Source organism: Sylvia atricapilla, chromosome 5, assembly GCF_009819655.1.
Source record: "Sylvia atricapilla isolate bSylAtr1 chromosome 5, bSylAtr1.pri, whole genome shotgun sequence".
Taxonomy (NCBI): domain Eukaryota; kingdom Metazoa; phylum Chordata; class Aves; order Passeriformes; family Sylviidae; genus Sylvia; species Sylvia atricapilla.
The window spans coordinates 22,752,805-22,768,351 of record NC_089144.1 but is presented as its reverse complement, the minus strand read 5'-3'; the positions used below and the strand labels follow the sequence as shown (position 1 = coordinate 22,768,351).

General features: G+C 46.8%; 2 protein-coding genes and 1 long non-coding RNA gene across 4 annotated transcripts in view; 2 read left to right on the top strand and 1 right to left on the bottom strand.

Annotated features, from left to right (window-relative positions):
• Positions 1-1,104: 1,104 nt before the first annotated feature.
• SMKR1 (small lysine rich protein 1) lies at positions 1,105-3,813 on the top strand. The gene is made up of 3 exons (XM_066320272.1): positions 1,105-1,172; positions 1,773-1,831; positions 3,482-3,813. Exons 2-3 carry the CDS (start codon positions 1,829-1,831, stop codon positions 3,740-3,742), a joined length of 264 nt encoding a protein of 87 aa, XP_066176369.1. The 5' UTR covers positions 1,105-1,172; positions 1,773-1,828; the 3' UTR covers positions 3,743-3,813.
• An 8,276-nt stretch (positions 3,814-12,089) lies between these two features.
• LOC136361172 (uncharacterized) lies at positions 12,090-15,508 on the bottom strand. Its single transcript, XR_010743589.1, has 2 exons — positions 15,358-15,508; positions 12,090-13,840 (listed from the first exon to the last, which is right to left on the bottom strand). It is a non-coding gene; the product is annotated as an uncharacterized lncRNA (long non-coding RNA).
• Positions 15,234-15,547, top strand: part of NRF1 (nuclear respiratory factor 1) — a 62,858-nt gene continuing 62,544 nt past the window's right edge. Inside the window, exon 1 of one of the 2 annotated variants that reach the window (XM_066318902.1) lies at positions 15,234-15,344. The gene's annotated coding sequence lies outside the window, so the exon portion shown is untranslated. The remainder of the gene's footprint in view (positions 15,345-15,547) is intronic. The other variant, XM_066318904.1, reaches the window with a different exon arrangement.

Genomic DNA, 15,547 nt, shown 5'->3' with positions numbered 1-15,547 from the left:
ATTTTTTCTGTCATTATCCAAGGCTTACTCAAGAGAATTTGACTCTAAATCTGCAGACTTTTTTCCTGAGCTACACTACGAAGTATTTTTATTAGGGAAGAAGGAAAGGAAGTTTCCTTATGCAGCAGAGAGCACATTTAGAGAGGCTAATGTTAAAGGTAAAAATAAACCCATGATCTCGGCAGACTCGCTGTTTTGTTTCTTAGAATTTGGCAATACTGCAATTACGAGTTTTTTGGGTTTCTTTTCTATGAAGGAATTCAGCTCCTATTGATATTTTTCACTTATGCCTATTTTTTTAGTGCTTTGCAAGTGAAAATCTGGTACTGAGGGATGCAGGAGAGACTCTTCTATCCAATATTTTTTCCCAAATTTAAAAACCACCCTGCCTTTAGAAGCATTGCTGCTCTTGGATAGAATTGCTGTGTCTAAAAAAGGTGCAGAGAACAAAATGAACCCTTCCTGTCCCTATCCCTCTCTCAGCCCCCTTTCTCCACCGATTCCCTTTGTCTCAGGCCTCAGTTTATGGGGATTTATTGGAAATATCCAACCTCCATTACACGTCATTTTCAGCACCTGCGGTCCGGAGCTGTGGCTCTGCAAGGAGACGAAGCAGAAGTTGTTTTTTAAATATTTTTGTGGTGAAGAAGGCTGAGTCAGGTATTTAAACAGAGACTGCCCCGTGTCACGCAGAAAGAGCGTGAATATTCCACTAACAGTCCACCAAACGCCAGTCTTTTCGAGACCTTTGGAAAGCACCTCTTGCTCCGCTCCTCCTCTCAGCTCGAAGTTGTTGTGGTGGGGGTTTCTCGCCTCCTTGTGACATTTCCCGGGGGTTTTGGCTGCGGGTGGGCCAGGGACAGGGACAAGGGCGGGGATGGCGGCGGCCGCTCCCCTCACCCCCCTCACAGCTTTTCCCGCCCTTTTCCCCCCGACGGCCGCACCCGCGGGAAGAGCGCGCGGGCGCTACCCCCAGCAGCTGATTGGGCGATGGGCGGGTACCTTGGCAGCGGATTGGACACTGGGCTGTCAATCACCCTCAAACCCCGCCCCCGAGGTCGCTATGACAACGCGACGCTGAGGGGGAGGAGGGGGGGGAGAGGCCATGGCGGCCCTGCGGGGGAAGAGGGGCTGGTGCCGCTTCAGAGCCGCCGTGATGTGGGGACAGGAAGGTGAGGTTCTGCCCTTTCTACACGGGAAGGTGGGGCCGGGAAAGCCGAGGGAGAAAAAGAGGTTCAGGAGGGACCTGCTCGCTCGCTACGACTCTCTGACAGGAGGACGCAGCTAAGTGGGGGTCGGGCCGTGCTCCCGGGGACAGAACAAGAGGAAACAGCCTCAAGTTGTGCCGGAGGTTTAGACTGGATATGGGGAAAATTCCTTCCCGAAAAGCGTTGTCCAGGCCTGGCACAGCTGCAGGGTTGGATGGAGTCCCCATCCTTGGAGGCATTTCAGAGCCGTGTGGATGTGGCGCTTGGGGACACCTGGGCTCGGTGGCGGCGCTGGCAGTGCTGGGGAATGGTTGGATTTGATCTTGGAGGCCTTGTCCAGGATTCTGTGATTGTAAACCTCGACGGCTTTGCTGAAAAGCTGAGAGCCATGGAATTTGACAATTAGGAGCTGATTTCACAGGTGAGTATCAGCTTTTAGGGATGACCCACTCGGCCTATTTCTGCAAGGGACTATTTATTCCCTTTTAAGCCTTCAAAGTTTAGTGGGGGCTGACACAGACACGGGTCCTTTACACTGTGTAACAATGTAATTTTGTGTTGCAGGGTCCATCTCCAGAGCTTAATGTCGAGTCCCCACCACTTTGTGAAAAGATTCTACCATGGTAAAACACCTTTGATCCTTCAGAAGTAACACTTCCTTCAATTGGTAACACTTTTTTAAGGAAAAGGGTTAACATCCAAAAGGTTTCTGCCCACAAGACAAAACTGACCTGTCCAAATTCACTTTGTGTGCAAGTATAAACCTAATTCTGATTTTTAGCTTTTTTTGTTGTTGTTGTTCTTGGCTGCTATAAAATTTTGTACATAGCATATAAAGCCTGTGAGCATCTTCTATATTTGGAAAGATCAGCAACAGGCTGAATTCCTACCAGGAGGCTACAAGTGCTCACAAAATCCACCAGAGACCCTGGGCAAACAAGGAATGGGACTCAGGTGACTGGCTGGCAGAAAATCTGGTACAAGCATGTCCCTGTGAGGGGAGCACATTCCAGCATGTGAAGTATTCCACAGATTCTGTCCAATTAAGGTCTGTGAAAGAGGCTTGTTGCCATCTCAAACATATGTCTGAGCTGAAGTAGTTTCATTCTGCAAATAATCTGCCATCAGCAGTACTTTACACTCTTATTTTGTCTCTTTTTTGCTCCTGTAATAGAGGGTCTGTGTTTTTTATATAGAAAATTTGATTTTTTTTTTCTTCACCTGTTCACGCCTTGGCCTCAGCTGATTCTGAGGATTGTGCCCTTGACTCTGTTCTCACACCTTAGAGCACAAATGTTTGTCTCTTTTACACTGAATAGTGCTGAACTGTGAAAGGAGTTTTTAGAAATCATCACATGGAAAATACGCCACGTGCACGGGTTTGGATTTATGTGACCACCAGGGGTGGGAGAGCAGCTCCATCCCAGATCCATGGGAGCTGTAGAAGGGAGTCCTGCTCTCCTGGTTTAAGGTCCAGAGTCACAAGCAGGCACACAGGGGTGGATGAGCCCAGGCCAAGTCACTTCAGGATTGCATCCTCATGTAGTAATTTTTAAAAAACCCAATCAGTGGGGAAGAATGTTTGACTTCCACTGTGCACAAACCTTTTTTTAGCCACATGGAAGCACGTGGGGACAGTGATTAGCTCAGTCTGGTGGCTTTAGAGGTTCTGACAGCCTGCAGAGCAGATAGGGATTGGGTGAAATTAATTAAAGCATTAATTCTTGTGAGTCCTTACAAAAAAACACCACAAAGTGCTGGGGTCTGGGTGAGGGGTTTTGAGCTAATGCTGTGAGCCAGGAACGGAACAAAACAGCTGCTCTGGGATGTCTTGGAATCATGGAATGGTTTGGGCTGGAGGGACCTTAAAGCTCATCTCGTTCCAGCCACCTCCCACTGTCCCAGGCTGCTCCCAGCCCCAGTGTCCAGCCTGGCCTTGGACATTCCAGGGATCCAGGGGCAGCCACAGCTGCTCTGGCAATTCCAGCCCAGCCAGAAATTCCCAATTCCCAAGATCCCATCCAGCCCTGCTCTGTGGCAGTGGGAAGCCATTCCCTGTGTCCTGTCCCTGCAGGCCTTGTCCCCAGTCCCTCTGCAGCTCTCCTGGAGCCCCTTTAGGTCCTGGCAGGGGCCCTGAGCTCTCCCTGGAGCCTTCCCTTCTCCAGGCTGAACTCCCCCAGCTCTCTCAGTCTCTCAGCCTGGAATCCTCTACCCAAAAGTGAGACAACAAAGACGCAAAACTGAGTTGGTTTGTGGTCATTTTCTCTCTGCAGGCAGGCAAAGGCAAAAAACCCAAGGGTGGCGCAGGCAAAGACAAAAAATCCAAAGGTGGCAAAGACAAAAAATCCAAAGGTGGCAAAGGCAAAAAAGGCTCCAAAAAGGGTGCAAAGAAGGAAGTGAAAACAGTGAATCTCCTCACCCCAGCTGCCATGCTCAACGCTTACTACATCTCTCACAACGCCGCTGCCTTCCTGGAATTCCGGGGCTATCCCTGGCCCGGCTCTCTCAAAAAGAAGGGGAAGAAAAAGAAGTGAAAAGCCAAAGTCCCCAATGAAGCCTCTGCTGTGATTAAACCTGCCCTGACCTCTGCAGTGGTCAGCTCAAATATTGTCCTTGGCCGCTGCTGTGTTGGTACAAAGACACTTTTATTGCTGCTCGTGCACAGTGACAAATGGCAGGGGACACTGTGCCGTTGTCACTTGAGCCGTGGCCCTGTGCTGTGCCTCTGCAGGGCTGTGCTAGGGCTGGCTATACCCACCCTGCTGCCATTCCTTATGGATGGGATGAGTCCCTGAAACCTCCTTGAGCTCAGGAAGCATTGACAGAGTCACTGATGTGAGGAGAGGCTGAGGGAGCCTGGAGAAAAGGGGGACCAGGGGGGACCTTGTGGCTCTGCACAAGTCCCTGCCAGGAGGGGACAGCCGGGGGGTCGGGCTGTGCTGCCAGGGAACAGGGACAGGAGGAGAGGGAACGGCCTCAGGGTGGACAGCAGCAGGAATTTCCTCATGGAAAGGGTGTTCAGGCCTTGGAACTGCTCAGGGACGTTTGGAGTGCCCATCCCTGGAAGTGTCCAGGGAATTCCTGGAGGTGGTGCTCAGTGCTCTGGGCTGGGGACAAGGTGGGGTCAGTCACAGGTTGGACTGGATGATCTCAGAGGTCTTTTCCATCCCAGATGATCCTGGGAATGTGGTTTAGGGCTTGTCAGGGATTCTGTGATGAACCCCCACCCCCAAGCTGTCACTCACTGTGACCATTCTCAGCCCAAACATCCTGGCTGGAGACCACAGGCTCCATGTCACTGTTAAAGACCTTTTTCTGCATTTCCTCCTTGGGTGTTCAACACAGCCCTGAGGAAATCATGAAGCACCCGTGGAGAGGAGCTGTGCATCTCTCCCAGGCCTTTCCACCTCTCTGACTTCCAGGTTACCTTCCTGTTCCAGGTAACAGTCAATTATCAACCCAAGCCAATAAAGGCCTGGAAATCCTAGTGCTGTTTCTCCAGCCTAAAACATTCCATCTCTGAGGAGGTTTTGACCAGGGAAAATGATAATTGGTGGCATTGCTTTGTCAGCCAGCTGCTGGCATTTTTAAAACAAACTCCACTGGGTTTGTTTCACCTACGTGTGGTACAACCTACCCTAGAAAGGCAAGGGTAAAATTGGTATTTGAGGAAAAAAATTCATATATAAAAATATATATAATAAACCTTTCATATGTATATGAAGGGTTTATTTTAGAGCAATTTGGTTGCAGAGGAAAACAGCCATGGCTGTTATTATCTATAGTAATATGACAATATGAAAGCATAAAATAATACTTAAGAAAATGTGATATAAGGAAAGAGAGGGAAAGGATAAGAGGAGGAAGATCTCGCCACCCACAGGTCTTGTGATAAGACTTTTTTGTTGCAATCTCAGTGTCTGTTGGTCCAACTGATAGTCACAGAGTGGATCCACCAGGTGATGTGGGGAAATCCCAAAAAGGTGGTGGGAGAAATGCACAGAACACAAAACCTGTTGGGTTTTTATTCACTCAGGCTCAGGTGGGAACGCCCAGGTGCCTCTCCTGGAGGGGGGAATTTCACCCTGGATGATGGAATGTTGTGGATCAGGGACTCTTTGACACCTTCAAAGATGATGCAGCTACCTTTTGTGTCAGCACAGTTCAGTCCACTATGGCCCTTTATGGCTGAGGTGAACCCCTTGGGGCTGCCTGTCCCGATATTCCAGGGCAGGGGAGTTATCCCAGCCGAGTTCCCTTGGGCAGGGATAAAGAGGCAGTGCCCTGTTCAGACCTGATAAAGGGTCCCTTATCAGTTTGTGGCCTGAGCTGTGCTCCTTTGCACATTGCAACTTGCCCTCTGAATGTTTGAGCTGGCAGCACCACAGTCTCTCTTCCAATACCCTTGTGGATCCATTCTTCTTCCCACACCTGGGATAATTGGACGAAAGTACCACCTTTGTCTTATCCCAGGTTCAAAATCCAACATTCCAGCTGGGAGTGTTTGGGAAGAGGTGGCTCTGGTGCTCACAGGTGGGCAGCAGCTCCTTTGCTGTTTTGGTACCGTGAGCAAAAGCCCTTTGATGGTTTAAGCAATGTCTAAGCCTTAGTCTCCCACAGCGTGCCAAGAAAACAGCCATAGGATCGTTAAGGATGGAAAAGCTCGGAGCTGGAAAAGATCACCAAGATCATCCAACCCAGCAGGGTGTTCAGCACCTCAGGAGGGACACCCAGGCCTCTGGATTTCCTGTTTGCCTGCCAGTTATCTGCAGCTGGCCTGCTCTGCTGATGCAGGGATGTGGTTTGCAGCACCAGTTTGTTCCGAGCTGTGCACCTACGGCTCCCCCTCGGCCTCCTCTCGAGTTCTCGCTTCCCCACCACCCACCAGGAAGTCTCTGGTCACGGCAGCTCGCAGCTATTTCCTCCAGTCATCAGCCTTCTAAAGCCAGAGGTCTCCTGCAACCTCTGTGTTCAGCTAAGAAATCAATTAAAAAACCCCAAACATTCGATTTTTGTATGATGTGTTTACCACACAGGGCTTTTAGAGACAGGTGTTTCCCAGCACTGAAGTAGGAGCTACTTAACCTGGTTAAGGGATGGTTAAAAGTGAGCAAGGCCATTTTTGCATCTGTGGTAAACTGGAGCTACCATGGTTTCAAACTCCGAGTTCCAGTATCCAAAATTTACTGGAATATTTATTAAATAATGATAAATATTATTATTTGTTTTCTCTTTAACAACAGTTCTGATTTCAGCGTGATGCCACTGAACACACCATGCTTTCCAGTGGATCTGAAAAGTTGCCATTCACTTCTTTGATAGCAGATGAAAAAACCCTCCCAACAATCCCAAACTGAGAAATGTAACCCTTTTCCACCCCCTCCTTTTTCCTTTTCCCTCTCAGCTGAATTTTGCATGTAATTCCAGCTCCCTGGTTGATCATAAAGACCAAGAGACATCTCTAAAGAAAAATTTGGACTTCAAATGGCTGGATTTGCTTAAAAGTCCTGCAGGCAGTGCCATGACTTCTGTGGTGTGACCTCACAGAGAGTCCCCACAGCTGCAGGGGGACAGCTGCAGCTATTCCTGCTTTATCCCAACCTGTCAGAGTTTGCTTCTCAGATGGGCTTTTCTAGGGTGCAGGATTTAAGCTGAATTTAGGATGAATAAATCCTGCTCTGCCCAAATCCAGCAAGAGTTTTGTGAGGGGAATCTGCAAGGTGGAGGTGCCTTTTTTTATGGCATGGAGAACTTGGTGGTGTTTTGTGTGTCAGGCCTTGCAGGGAGTTAAATTTTTGCAGTGTTGGGGTTTCCTGTGCTCTGCTGCCACTGTTGCCTCAACGTTTCCTGCAGGAAGTTGTGTACCAGAACCCTGCTGTTAAAAACCCAGGAGATGTTGGGGTGGGTGTGTGTTTGTGGGTGAGGAGGGCCCCAGGACTGTTCTGAGATGGGGGTGGTATAAATAAATATAAATATAAATAATGGTTTGATCAAAGGTATTATTCACCACATTTGGAATGAGGGTGTTTCAAGCTGTATGTGAGCAGCTTCCCCTCCTTTCCCTTCCCCAGCATTTCTGGATTGCAGGGTTTCTCCTTCCATGTTATTTCACCTAAGGAAAAGCACAGTGGATCTTTGGATGTGTAAGAAAGGCTGGAGAAGGGACAGGGATCCTTTTGTCCCGGTTCTCATTTGAAGAGCTGCTCTGGCTGTTACTTCCCGAGCTCCAGGGGAGGATGGAGAGCTGAGGACTCTTTTCCTCATAAAAGGTATCTCCATAACAAAGAGGCTCCCATGGAGAATTTTTGAAGAAAAACTCCCTTGCGAGAGGCTTTTAAAATGTTGGCACTAAATAGTGTCAGCAGAGGGAAATAAAATAAAGTTTTCAGTGGGTTAACTCCTCTGTCCTTCACTCATTTTTCACTGTCCTCTCCTGGTGCCATTTCAAGAACAAAAACCTTCAATTTTAGAAGCCTTTTATAAGGCTCTGTTTTGCAAACTTTCTGTATATTTTTTAAGCTACATAAGCTTTTTTTTTCCACTTTTCCTTTTGTAACTGTCACACAAAGGAGCAAAAGGAATGAAATTTTAGAACTCACAGGAATGGTTTTTAGGCAGGACACCTGCAGGTACCGAAGTCTCCCAGATGGAACACTGGGATGGGTTTGTTACATCCTGGTGTGTCATCCACTGTGTAATTATCCAGGGAATTCAGGAGTTCTGCTTCTTTTGGTGTCCCCTTAGAGGAACCTTTTAGGACCTTCTCACCTCAACAGCCTCAGACCATAAAAGGATCCTGTGGAAAAAACACCCTGTTACTTGATTTTTAATTTTTTTTTCTCTTTCTTGGTTTGTTTGTTTAAGCTCCACATAATTCTGTTTAAAAAAATATTTAATTCGTTTAAAATAAAACAGAGGCCTTTAAAATTGCTGTGTTCCTTTTAGGTTATTGCCACATGATTTCAGGAGAAACAATCAAAAGAAATTTTTTAAATTTAGAGTCTGATTCATTCACAACTAAGCTAAAGTAAACCAAGTGTGAAATCTCCTTTATGCAAACAAAGTGTCAGCATTTGTCTTCGAGCTGTAGCTGGCACTAAAAGCGACAAATATGTAAGAAAAATGAGGGAAATATTGAATGGAACTCATGGCTGCAGCAGATTCCTGGGAATGGCCACAATCCTGTGCCATGAAGGGAGCTCTTTGCTGGAAATTCTTCACCCAAATGTTCAAAAAAGCTCATCTGCATTTCCTGCTGAATGTTGGAGTATTTTTAATAGCTGAAAATACAAGGACAATCCTACAGGAAATGTCAACAGGGAGACAGCAGCACATGGAAAATTGAAGAAAGCAAAAATGCTTAAAGCTGTTTAGTACAAGCTGAAAATTACGTTGAACTTTAGAAATTTTTTTTTTCCTCTCTCTCAGGATGATTCAAGTAGGTCATGCAACTCTTGGGGGCACTTTCCCCACATCATTTAATAGGAGGTGCCTGTTCTGTGAATGATGGACATAATCAGCCTGGAATAACAGTTTTCTGTGCAGGCTGAGATGTTAAATCAGAAGTTACAACACCAATGTCTGAGTTGCAGTTGTATCAAGGAAGCAATTATGCCACAGTAATTACTGCTATTGGAGTATCCTGGAGTTTTCTCAGTGCTGAGGAGCCAACACACCTGAAAGAGGCTTTAAATGTGGATTATCTCAACCTGCTTTGCACTTCGGTAGCATAGCTGTGGGTGCTGAGCTGGTCATGCTGGGATCTCCTGGGGATAAAAAGGAGGTGGGAAACAGGCAGGTGAGTTATGGCCATTTCCAAAAAACTCTGATGTTTCTTCGTCATATTTGTGGCAAAATGCTCATTCCTTAAATTATGTTATTCCTGAAAAAAATTATTTGTTTTTTAAGATTTATTTATTTATTTTAGTCTGGAAAGGTTTGTAGAATAGATCTAATTCTGCATGCTCATGTGATGGGCTGGATTGCTCCCACAGGGAGTGACATGGCACTCTGTGTGTCAAAGACATGGTGACAACAGCTTGGATCACCCAGGGGACAGCAGGAATGACCTGACTCCTTTGGTATTCACACAAAACCTGGTGTGGGACAGTCCCTAAAGGTTTCTTATGGCAGTTCAAAATGTTACAGGGCCAGCCTGACCTTGCTGGAGCTGCAGCATTTCTGTCTGGAGGGAATTTCTGCTCTGTGATGTTTGTTTGTGATGCGAGTTTCCCATCCTGAGTTTGAGGGATCCCTCCCTGGAGGTGCCTGGGGAGGAGCAACTGGGAGCCCTTTGCTTGTATAAAACCCAATTATTTTCATCAGAGAAGGGCAGGAGCCTGGTGAGGATGATGATATCCTGCCTGTGGGGTTTGATTGGGTTGTCAGCTGATTTTATCAAGTCACTAAGGCAGGGAGCGCCCAGGGGAACAGGTGTCTTCTGCTGGAGCTTTCCAAGCTCTTGGTCTTACTCCAGTTGCAACCATTGAGTTTGGCATGAGGTCCAACCCCTCTCAAATGGCACAGACGGGTCCTTGAAGGCTTCTGTCACCTGTTGTTTTGGCTCCTGAGATGCTTCAGGAACGACTTCCTGAAATTAGATGCAATATTTGAGGGAGTACCTCATAATTATAGCTTTTCCTTTTGGGAACTGCCCCAGGAACAGCTCTGTTTTCTTAGAAAGCTGCAAAAATTTGAATTTTGATTTGGTGAATTTGAATGAATTGATTTTTATCAATTCCTCATCCTTTTCCATTGTCTTATGTGCTTCACACAGTTTCTGTTCCCATCACCAGAAAAGCAGACAGCAGAGCAGGAAACACTTCCAGCTCTTACACTGGCAGCTGATACTTTGTTTTTCTCCCCCAGAACCACAGCTGGGGGCTCTCAGAATGCTGCAGCAGGTCTTAAAAGTTCTCTTCTAGGAGCTTCTTCAGGAGAGGAGATGGAAGGAGCTGTTTGTGGGATTCTCATGGTGACCTCCCCGATGTCCCTTGGCATGTCCCAAGGTCCTCCAGCTCTCCGGTGACTCCGGGACTGTTTCAATTCCCGTGGAATTTCTGTGGCAGAATCCTGAGCTCCCCTGAACCCACTGATCTTCCCTGAAGTGAGTGTTGTTATATATCCCTACTCCCTTAAAATCCCTCTTTTCAGCTCTTGAGGGTAACAAAGCTCGCTGCTCCCACCCTTTAATATTGTTCCATATTTTAAACCTGTTATTCTTGTTGCTTTCCTCCCTTCCCCACGCTGCTGCCGATTCATCAGCACAAGGCGACAATTAACTCCTCCAACCTGCGATTTTCCTGCTCACGTGTTCCTAAAGGGGGATTGGTCTTCCCCAAATCTAAATGTCTGCATCAACGCTGGGACTAATTATCTTGATTCCTCTGATTAAATGTGTGCAGGGGCCTAGAGCAGCCCTGGGTGTCTTGTTTAGGTACAGGAATGTGAAAAATGAGGTTCACTTCTTTGGTAAAATTTAAAAAGTCTAATAAAAAAATAGGAGATAAAGTAAAGGGTTAAGTGGTCGGGTGTATGGTATTTAGTTAAGAGTATACTTATTATTTTGGGAGATACTTGAAAAATACTTTTTTATTATATCAGCTTGTTGCATATTTATAGACTATTATGCATATTTAAAGTATTCATAAATTAGTTTATATATTTTAGCAACCATTTTATATAGTTCTTCTTTGGGTCTGCTTTTTTAGAGTATGCGTGTTTTCTTGGCTGTAGTTTTAGTCTTATTTTATTATTACTTTTAGTTTGGGCTTTGGTGGTGGGTTTTTTTGGCTTATTTTTTACTTTTTACAGGTGGCAGGCGCTGATAGTTAACATCTTAGCAGTAGGGTCTTCATTATATGTTCACTGGATTAATTATATGCAGTTCATAATTTAATTATGAGCATAACTATATATTAGTTGCTTAATTACTATTTTAAAGTTTTGTTAATAGCAGAAATAAAACCTATATTTATACAGTACAGTTATTCTAACATTATACATATAGTATTTATTTAATATTTGCAAAGAGCCGATAATATAATATGTATTTATAACAAGGAACATGGGTGAGATCAATCTCCGATTTATAAGATTTTGCTGAGAAAGCAAATTAAAATTTAGCAGAAATGTCGGTTCCTCGCACGGGAAATCAGCACGGCCACGGCTTAGCCCTCAGGAATTTGGGCTAAAGGCCATAGAAAGGAGTGTGAGAAAACTGGAGAAACTCTTTGATCGCGATGTGTTGGATGAGGAGGGTAAAACCGTGTGGGATATTCTCGGTGTCTGAAGGGAAACCAGCCCGCCGGTGCCTTCGGGGCACCTCAAAGGACAAAACCACGGTGCCTGCGAGGGAGGAGAGGAGCAGAGCTGGGCAGTTCTCGGCCAGTTTATCTCTCCTGCCCAGAGAGGAGCTCAGCCTGACAGCCTCTGCTGCCGACAGCAACCAGGGACCCGCCCAGCCACGGGGACAGCCACAGAAACGCGTCCTGAACATCCCGCTCGGGGTCATCAGGGGATTTATTTCCCCAAGGACATCGGAATGGATGTGAAGCTGGGAGCTCACCAGCGCAGGGTGAGCACAGACCTGCCCAGCCACGGGGACAAGCGACAAAAACACATCTTAAAAATCCTGCTCGGGGTGATCAGAGCCTGCTCAGGGGATTTATTTCGCCAAGGAAAGCGGTCTGGATGCGAAGCTGTGATCCCACCGTGATTTACAGCTCTGTAAATGGATTTGCAGCTCTGCAGCAGTGAGTTTTTGGGGAGCTCTGTGTGCTGCATCCGTGTGAGGGTGAGCTGGGCTGAGGAGGTGTTACAAACAGGTGTTTCACCAATGTTTTTCATCACAGTCTTATTTCTAAGAAAAAATAACTGAACTTTGTAAGTAAGATAAGCGTATTTTAACAAAACGTAGGATAATTTAAAAATTAAACAAAACTTAAACTCAATATGAATAAATTCTAGCAAAAGAATATTAAATTGTATTAACTTAATAAAGCTTACATATAATAAAGCTTTAAATTAATAGGATATAGCTCTAATATATTCATATTCAAATGGTCAAATCAGACCAGAAATGTGTATTTGCAGAGCCTTGACAGGTGCTGGGAGATGCTGCAGGAATCCAAAATCTCCCCCCAGCAGCAAGTCTCCAGAACAATTACAGATTTTGGGGACTGTAATCTCTAACTGAGCTTTTCACTGGAGGAATCATCCCCAAATTCAGCCTCGGTTTTGGTCAGCTCCAGAGAAGCCATGAAAGGCGAAGCATGGTCAAGGCCACTTAAAACAAAGCCAGTGCACCACCAAAATTCTCCCTGGATGTAGGGAAAACCATCCTGGCTCTTCACGAGCTGTGCAAAAACTTAAAAAACTCAGGTTCCTGAACAATCCCTGCTGCAAGGACACACGTCAAGGAAAGCACTGGATGCCATTTTCTTTTGAATCTGGAAAAGAGGGGGAGAAGAAAAAGGCCAAGGAGCTGCAGCTGTGTTCTTCCCTTCCTATCTGTATTGTGAATGCTTGAAAAATGCTCTTTATGGTCTCTCAAAGTCAGGATTTTTTCACAGGTTCTCCAAGAGGTTGTGGACTCCAAATCCCTGGCAGTGTCCAAGGCCAAGTTGAAGGAATCTGGGATAATTCCTCCACCTTCCCAATCCTTAAATTCCCTTCCAAGCAGGCCCCTTCCACAAACGATTCTTTGATTTTTCTTTCCCATCCCAGACCCAGGAATGGGAAAATTTAAACCTTTCCCCAGGGTGAATCGTTGCTCCTCCCCAGGAATTCCTTTCCCTGAACACTGAATTTGGCATTTCATGACCAGCTTCCAACATTCCTATGGTTCCCTTCCTTCTGCTGGCCACAGCCACATCTGCATTCCCAGTTCAGTCTTTCCCCAACCTTTTCAAGTAGGATTATGACCCAGCACAGCTTGGATTTCCAGGAGAACCCAGGGAGGCTCATGCTGGGGCTGAGTTTTCTGGAGAGAAAATGTTGGTTTGTTCCCACTGAGAAATGATGCCTCTCAGGATCATTTCCAGTCCATCCCAAATGAACATCCACGCTGTTCCTTTCAGAATCTTCCTTCCTGGTTGCCCTCTGCCAAAAACCCCACAGGTGCCAGCACTCAGCAGCCACAGACTCAGCGATTTTGGGCACTTCCACAGTCCCAAGTCTGGATCAGCCCATTCCAAACCCATCACAACATGTGGCCTTGGAAATACGCACCTGGATGGGACATCCTGTCACTCACCTCACTCCCTGAGGCAGGAGCAGCTGCACCTGCAGCATTCCCGAGCTGTGCTTTGTCCAACCTGTTCCTAAAACCTCCAATTCTGCTGTCCCAGAACTGTCACATCCTACCCATGTGGGATTTTCCTGCTGGCTCACCTAAATCCACCTTCCTCCAGGACCTTCCTCCTTCCAGGACATGATTATGGGGTGATTAATTTAAAGCTCAAGAAATTTTTGAACTGCCAAACCTCCAGCACAGAGCACAGAATAAACACAAAAATAAGAGTGGTCCCTAAATGAAGGGACACTCCTGAAAATATTTTGCTTTTCAGGATGTTCAGTAGCTTCTGGGAATCCTTCCTGTGCCTGTTCCCATTGTGTTTTCCACGTCATTCCTAAGGAAAAACAAATCCGACAGCTTCAGGGAATCACATATCAAGTTCCACCTCAAGACGCAAAAACCCCCACAGATTTATTTATTTATTCTTATTATTTCCCTCAGCTCCTTTCCCCTCTGTGTTTTAGACCCTCCTCCTTTAATTTTCAGCTCCCTAAAACATGGAATTGTTGACAATGGAAAAGGCCTTTCGTGTCATTAAGTCCCAATGACAGCCTCGGGACAGCAAGAGGTGAATTGTGAATCCCACAGAGAAAGGACACAATTTGTATTTTTAATAGGATTTTTCCACAGAAAAGGGGGGGGATAAAATTTTAAATAGATTTTCCAGGAAAATGGGAGAAAAAGTATTTAAAGATTCTATTTTAAACTGTTATTTTTCCACTAAAAGAAATAAGGGAAACATTTCCATTTTGAACAGCCTTTTTTCCCACAATTTCCACTTAAAAATGGATTTTTCTGCCAAAACAAGGAAAGAAAATCCATTCTGAACTATTTAAAAAAAATAAAACCTCCTCAAACTTTTTTAAAGAGATTTTTTTTCAAAATTTCTTTTTTAAAAGGCATTTTCCAGGAATTTTCATTTTAAACTGGATTTTCTCACCAAAATTACAGAAAAAACGCTCCACCAAAATCTACTTTAAACTGATTTTTTCCTCAACGTCCATTTTCAACTGGATTTTATCACCAAAAATACGAAAACAAAATATATTTAAAACTGACTTTTTTCCTCAACTTCAATTTTAAAATGAATTTTCTCACTGAAAATATGAGGGGGGAAACCCCCCAAAAACTGTTTTAAACTGATTTTTCCTCAACTTCAATTTTAAACTGGACTTTCTCACAAAAAATATGGCAAAAAAAACCCCCACCCCAACTATTTTAAATTGATTTTTCCGCAACTTCCATTTTAAACTGGCTTTTCTCACCAAATATATGTAAAAAAAAAAAAAACAACTATAAACTGATTTTTCTGGAACTGGCGTTTTAAACTGGACTTTCTCACAAAAAAAAAAACGTCAAGAAAACCCCCTCCAACTACTTTGAACCGCTTTTGCCTGACTTTGCACGCCAAACCAGGTTTTCGCAGCGCTCCCGCTCTGCCGAGGCCCCGCGTCCCTCAGCGCCCCTGAGGCGGGAACGGCCGCGACCTTCCCAACATGGCGGCGGCCCCTCGCCCCCCGCGCGCCCCCCGCGCCCTCCCCAACATGGCGCCCCCCCGCCCCAGCCCCGACCTCCCGCTCATGGCCGCCCCCGCCGCCCTCGCCCTCCTCAAGATGGCGGCGGCGCGGCGCTATGACGCCATACGTCCCGCTCCCCCCCTCTCGCTGTCCCCGGCCTCCTCCGCCGCCGCCGCCGCCGCCGGTCCCCGCCTCCCGCGCTCGCCACCGCGGCGGCCGAGGGCGACTCGCGCCGCCGCCCCGCTCGCCCCCCGCCCGCCGCCCGCCCTCCGCCCGCCGCGGCCCCGCGGCGCGGGCCCGCCGCAGCGCAGCCGCTCTGAGGTGAGCGTCCTACCGCGCAATCTCCTCCAGCCCCGGCGCAGCCGCACCAACGCGGGGCCCCCCGCCGCCCGCACCCGCTCCCCCGGCGGCCGCGACCGCCCGGCCGCGCTGGGCCCGCGGGGCCGCCCCGGGGCCGCGGCAGCGCGGGGGGACCGGGATGGGCGGCGGGGGGAGCGGCCAGGGGGGCTCGGGGAAGGGGGGCG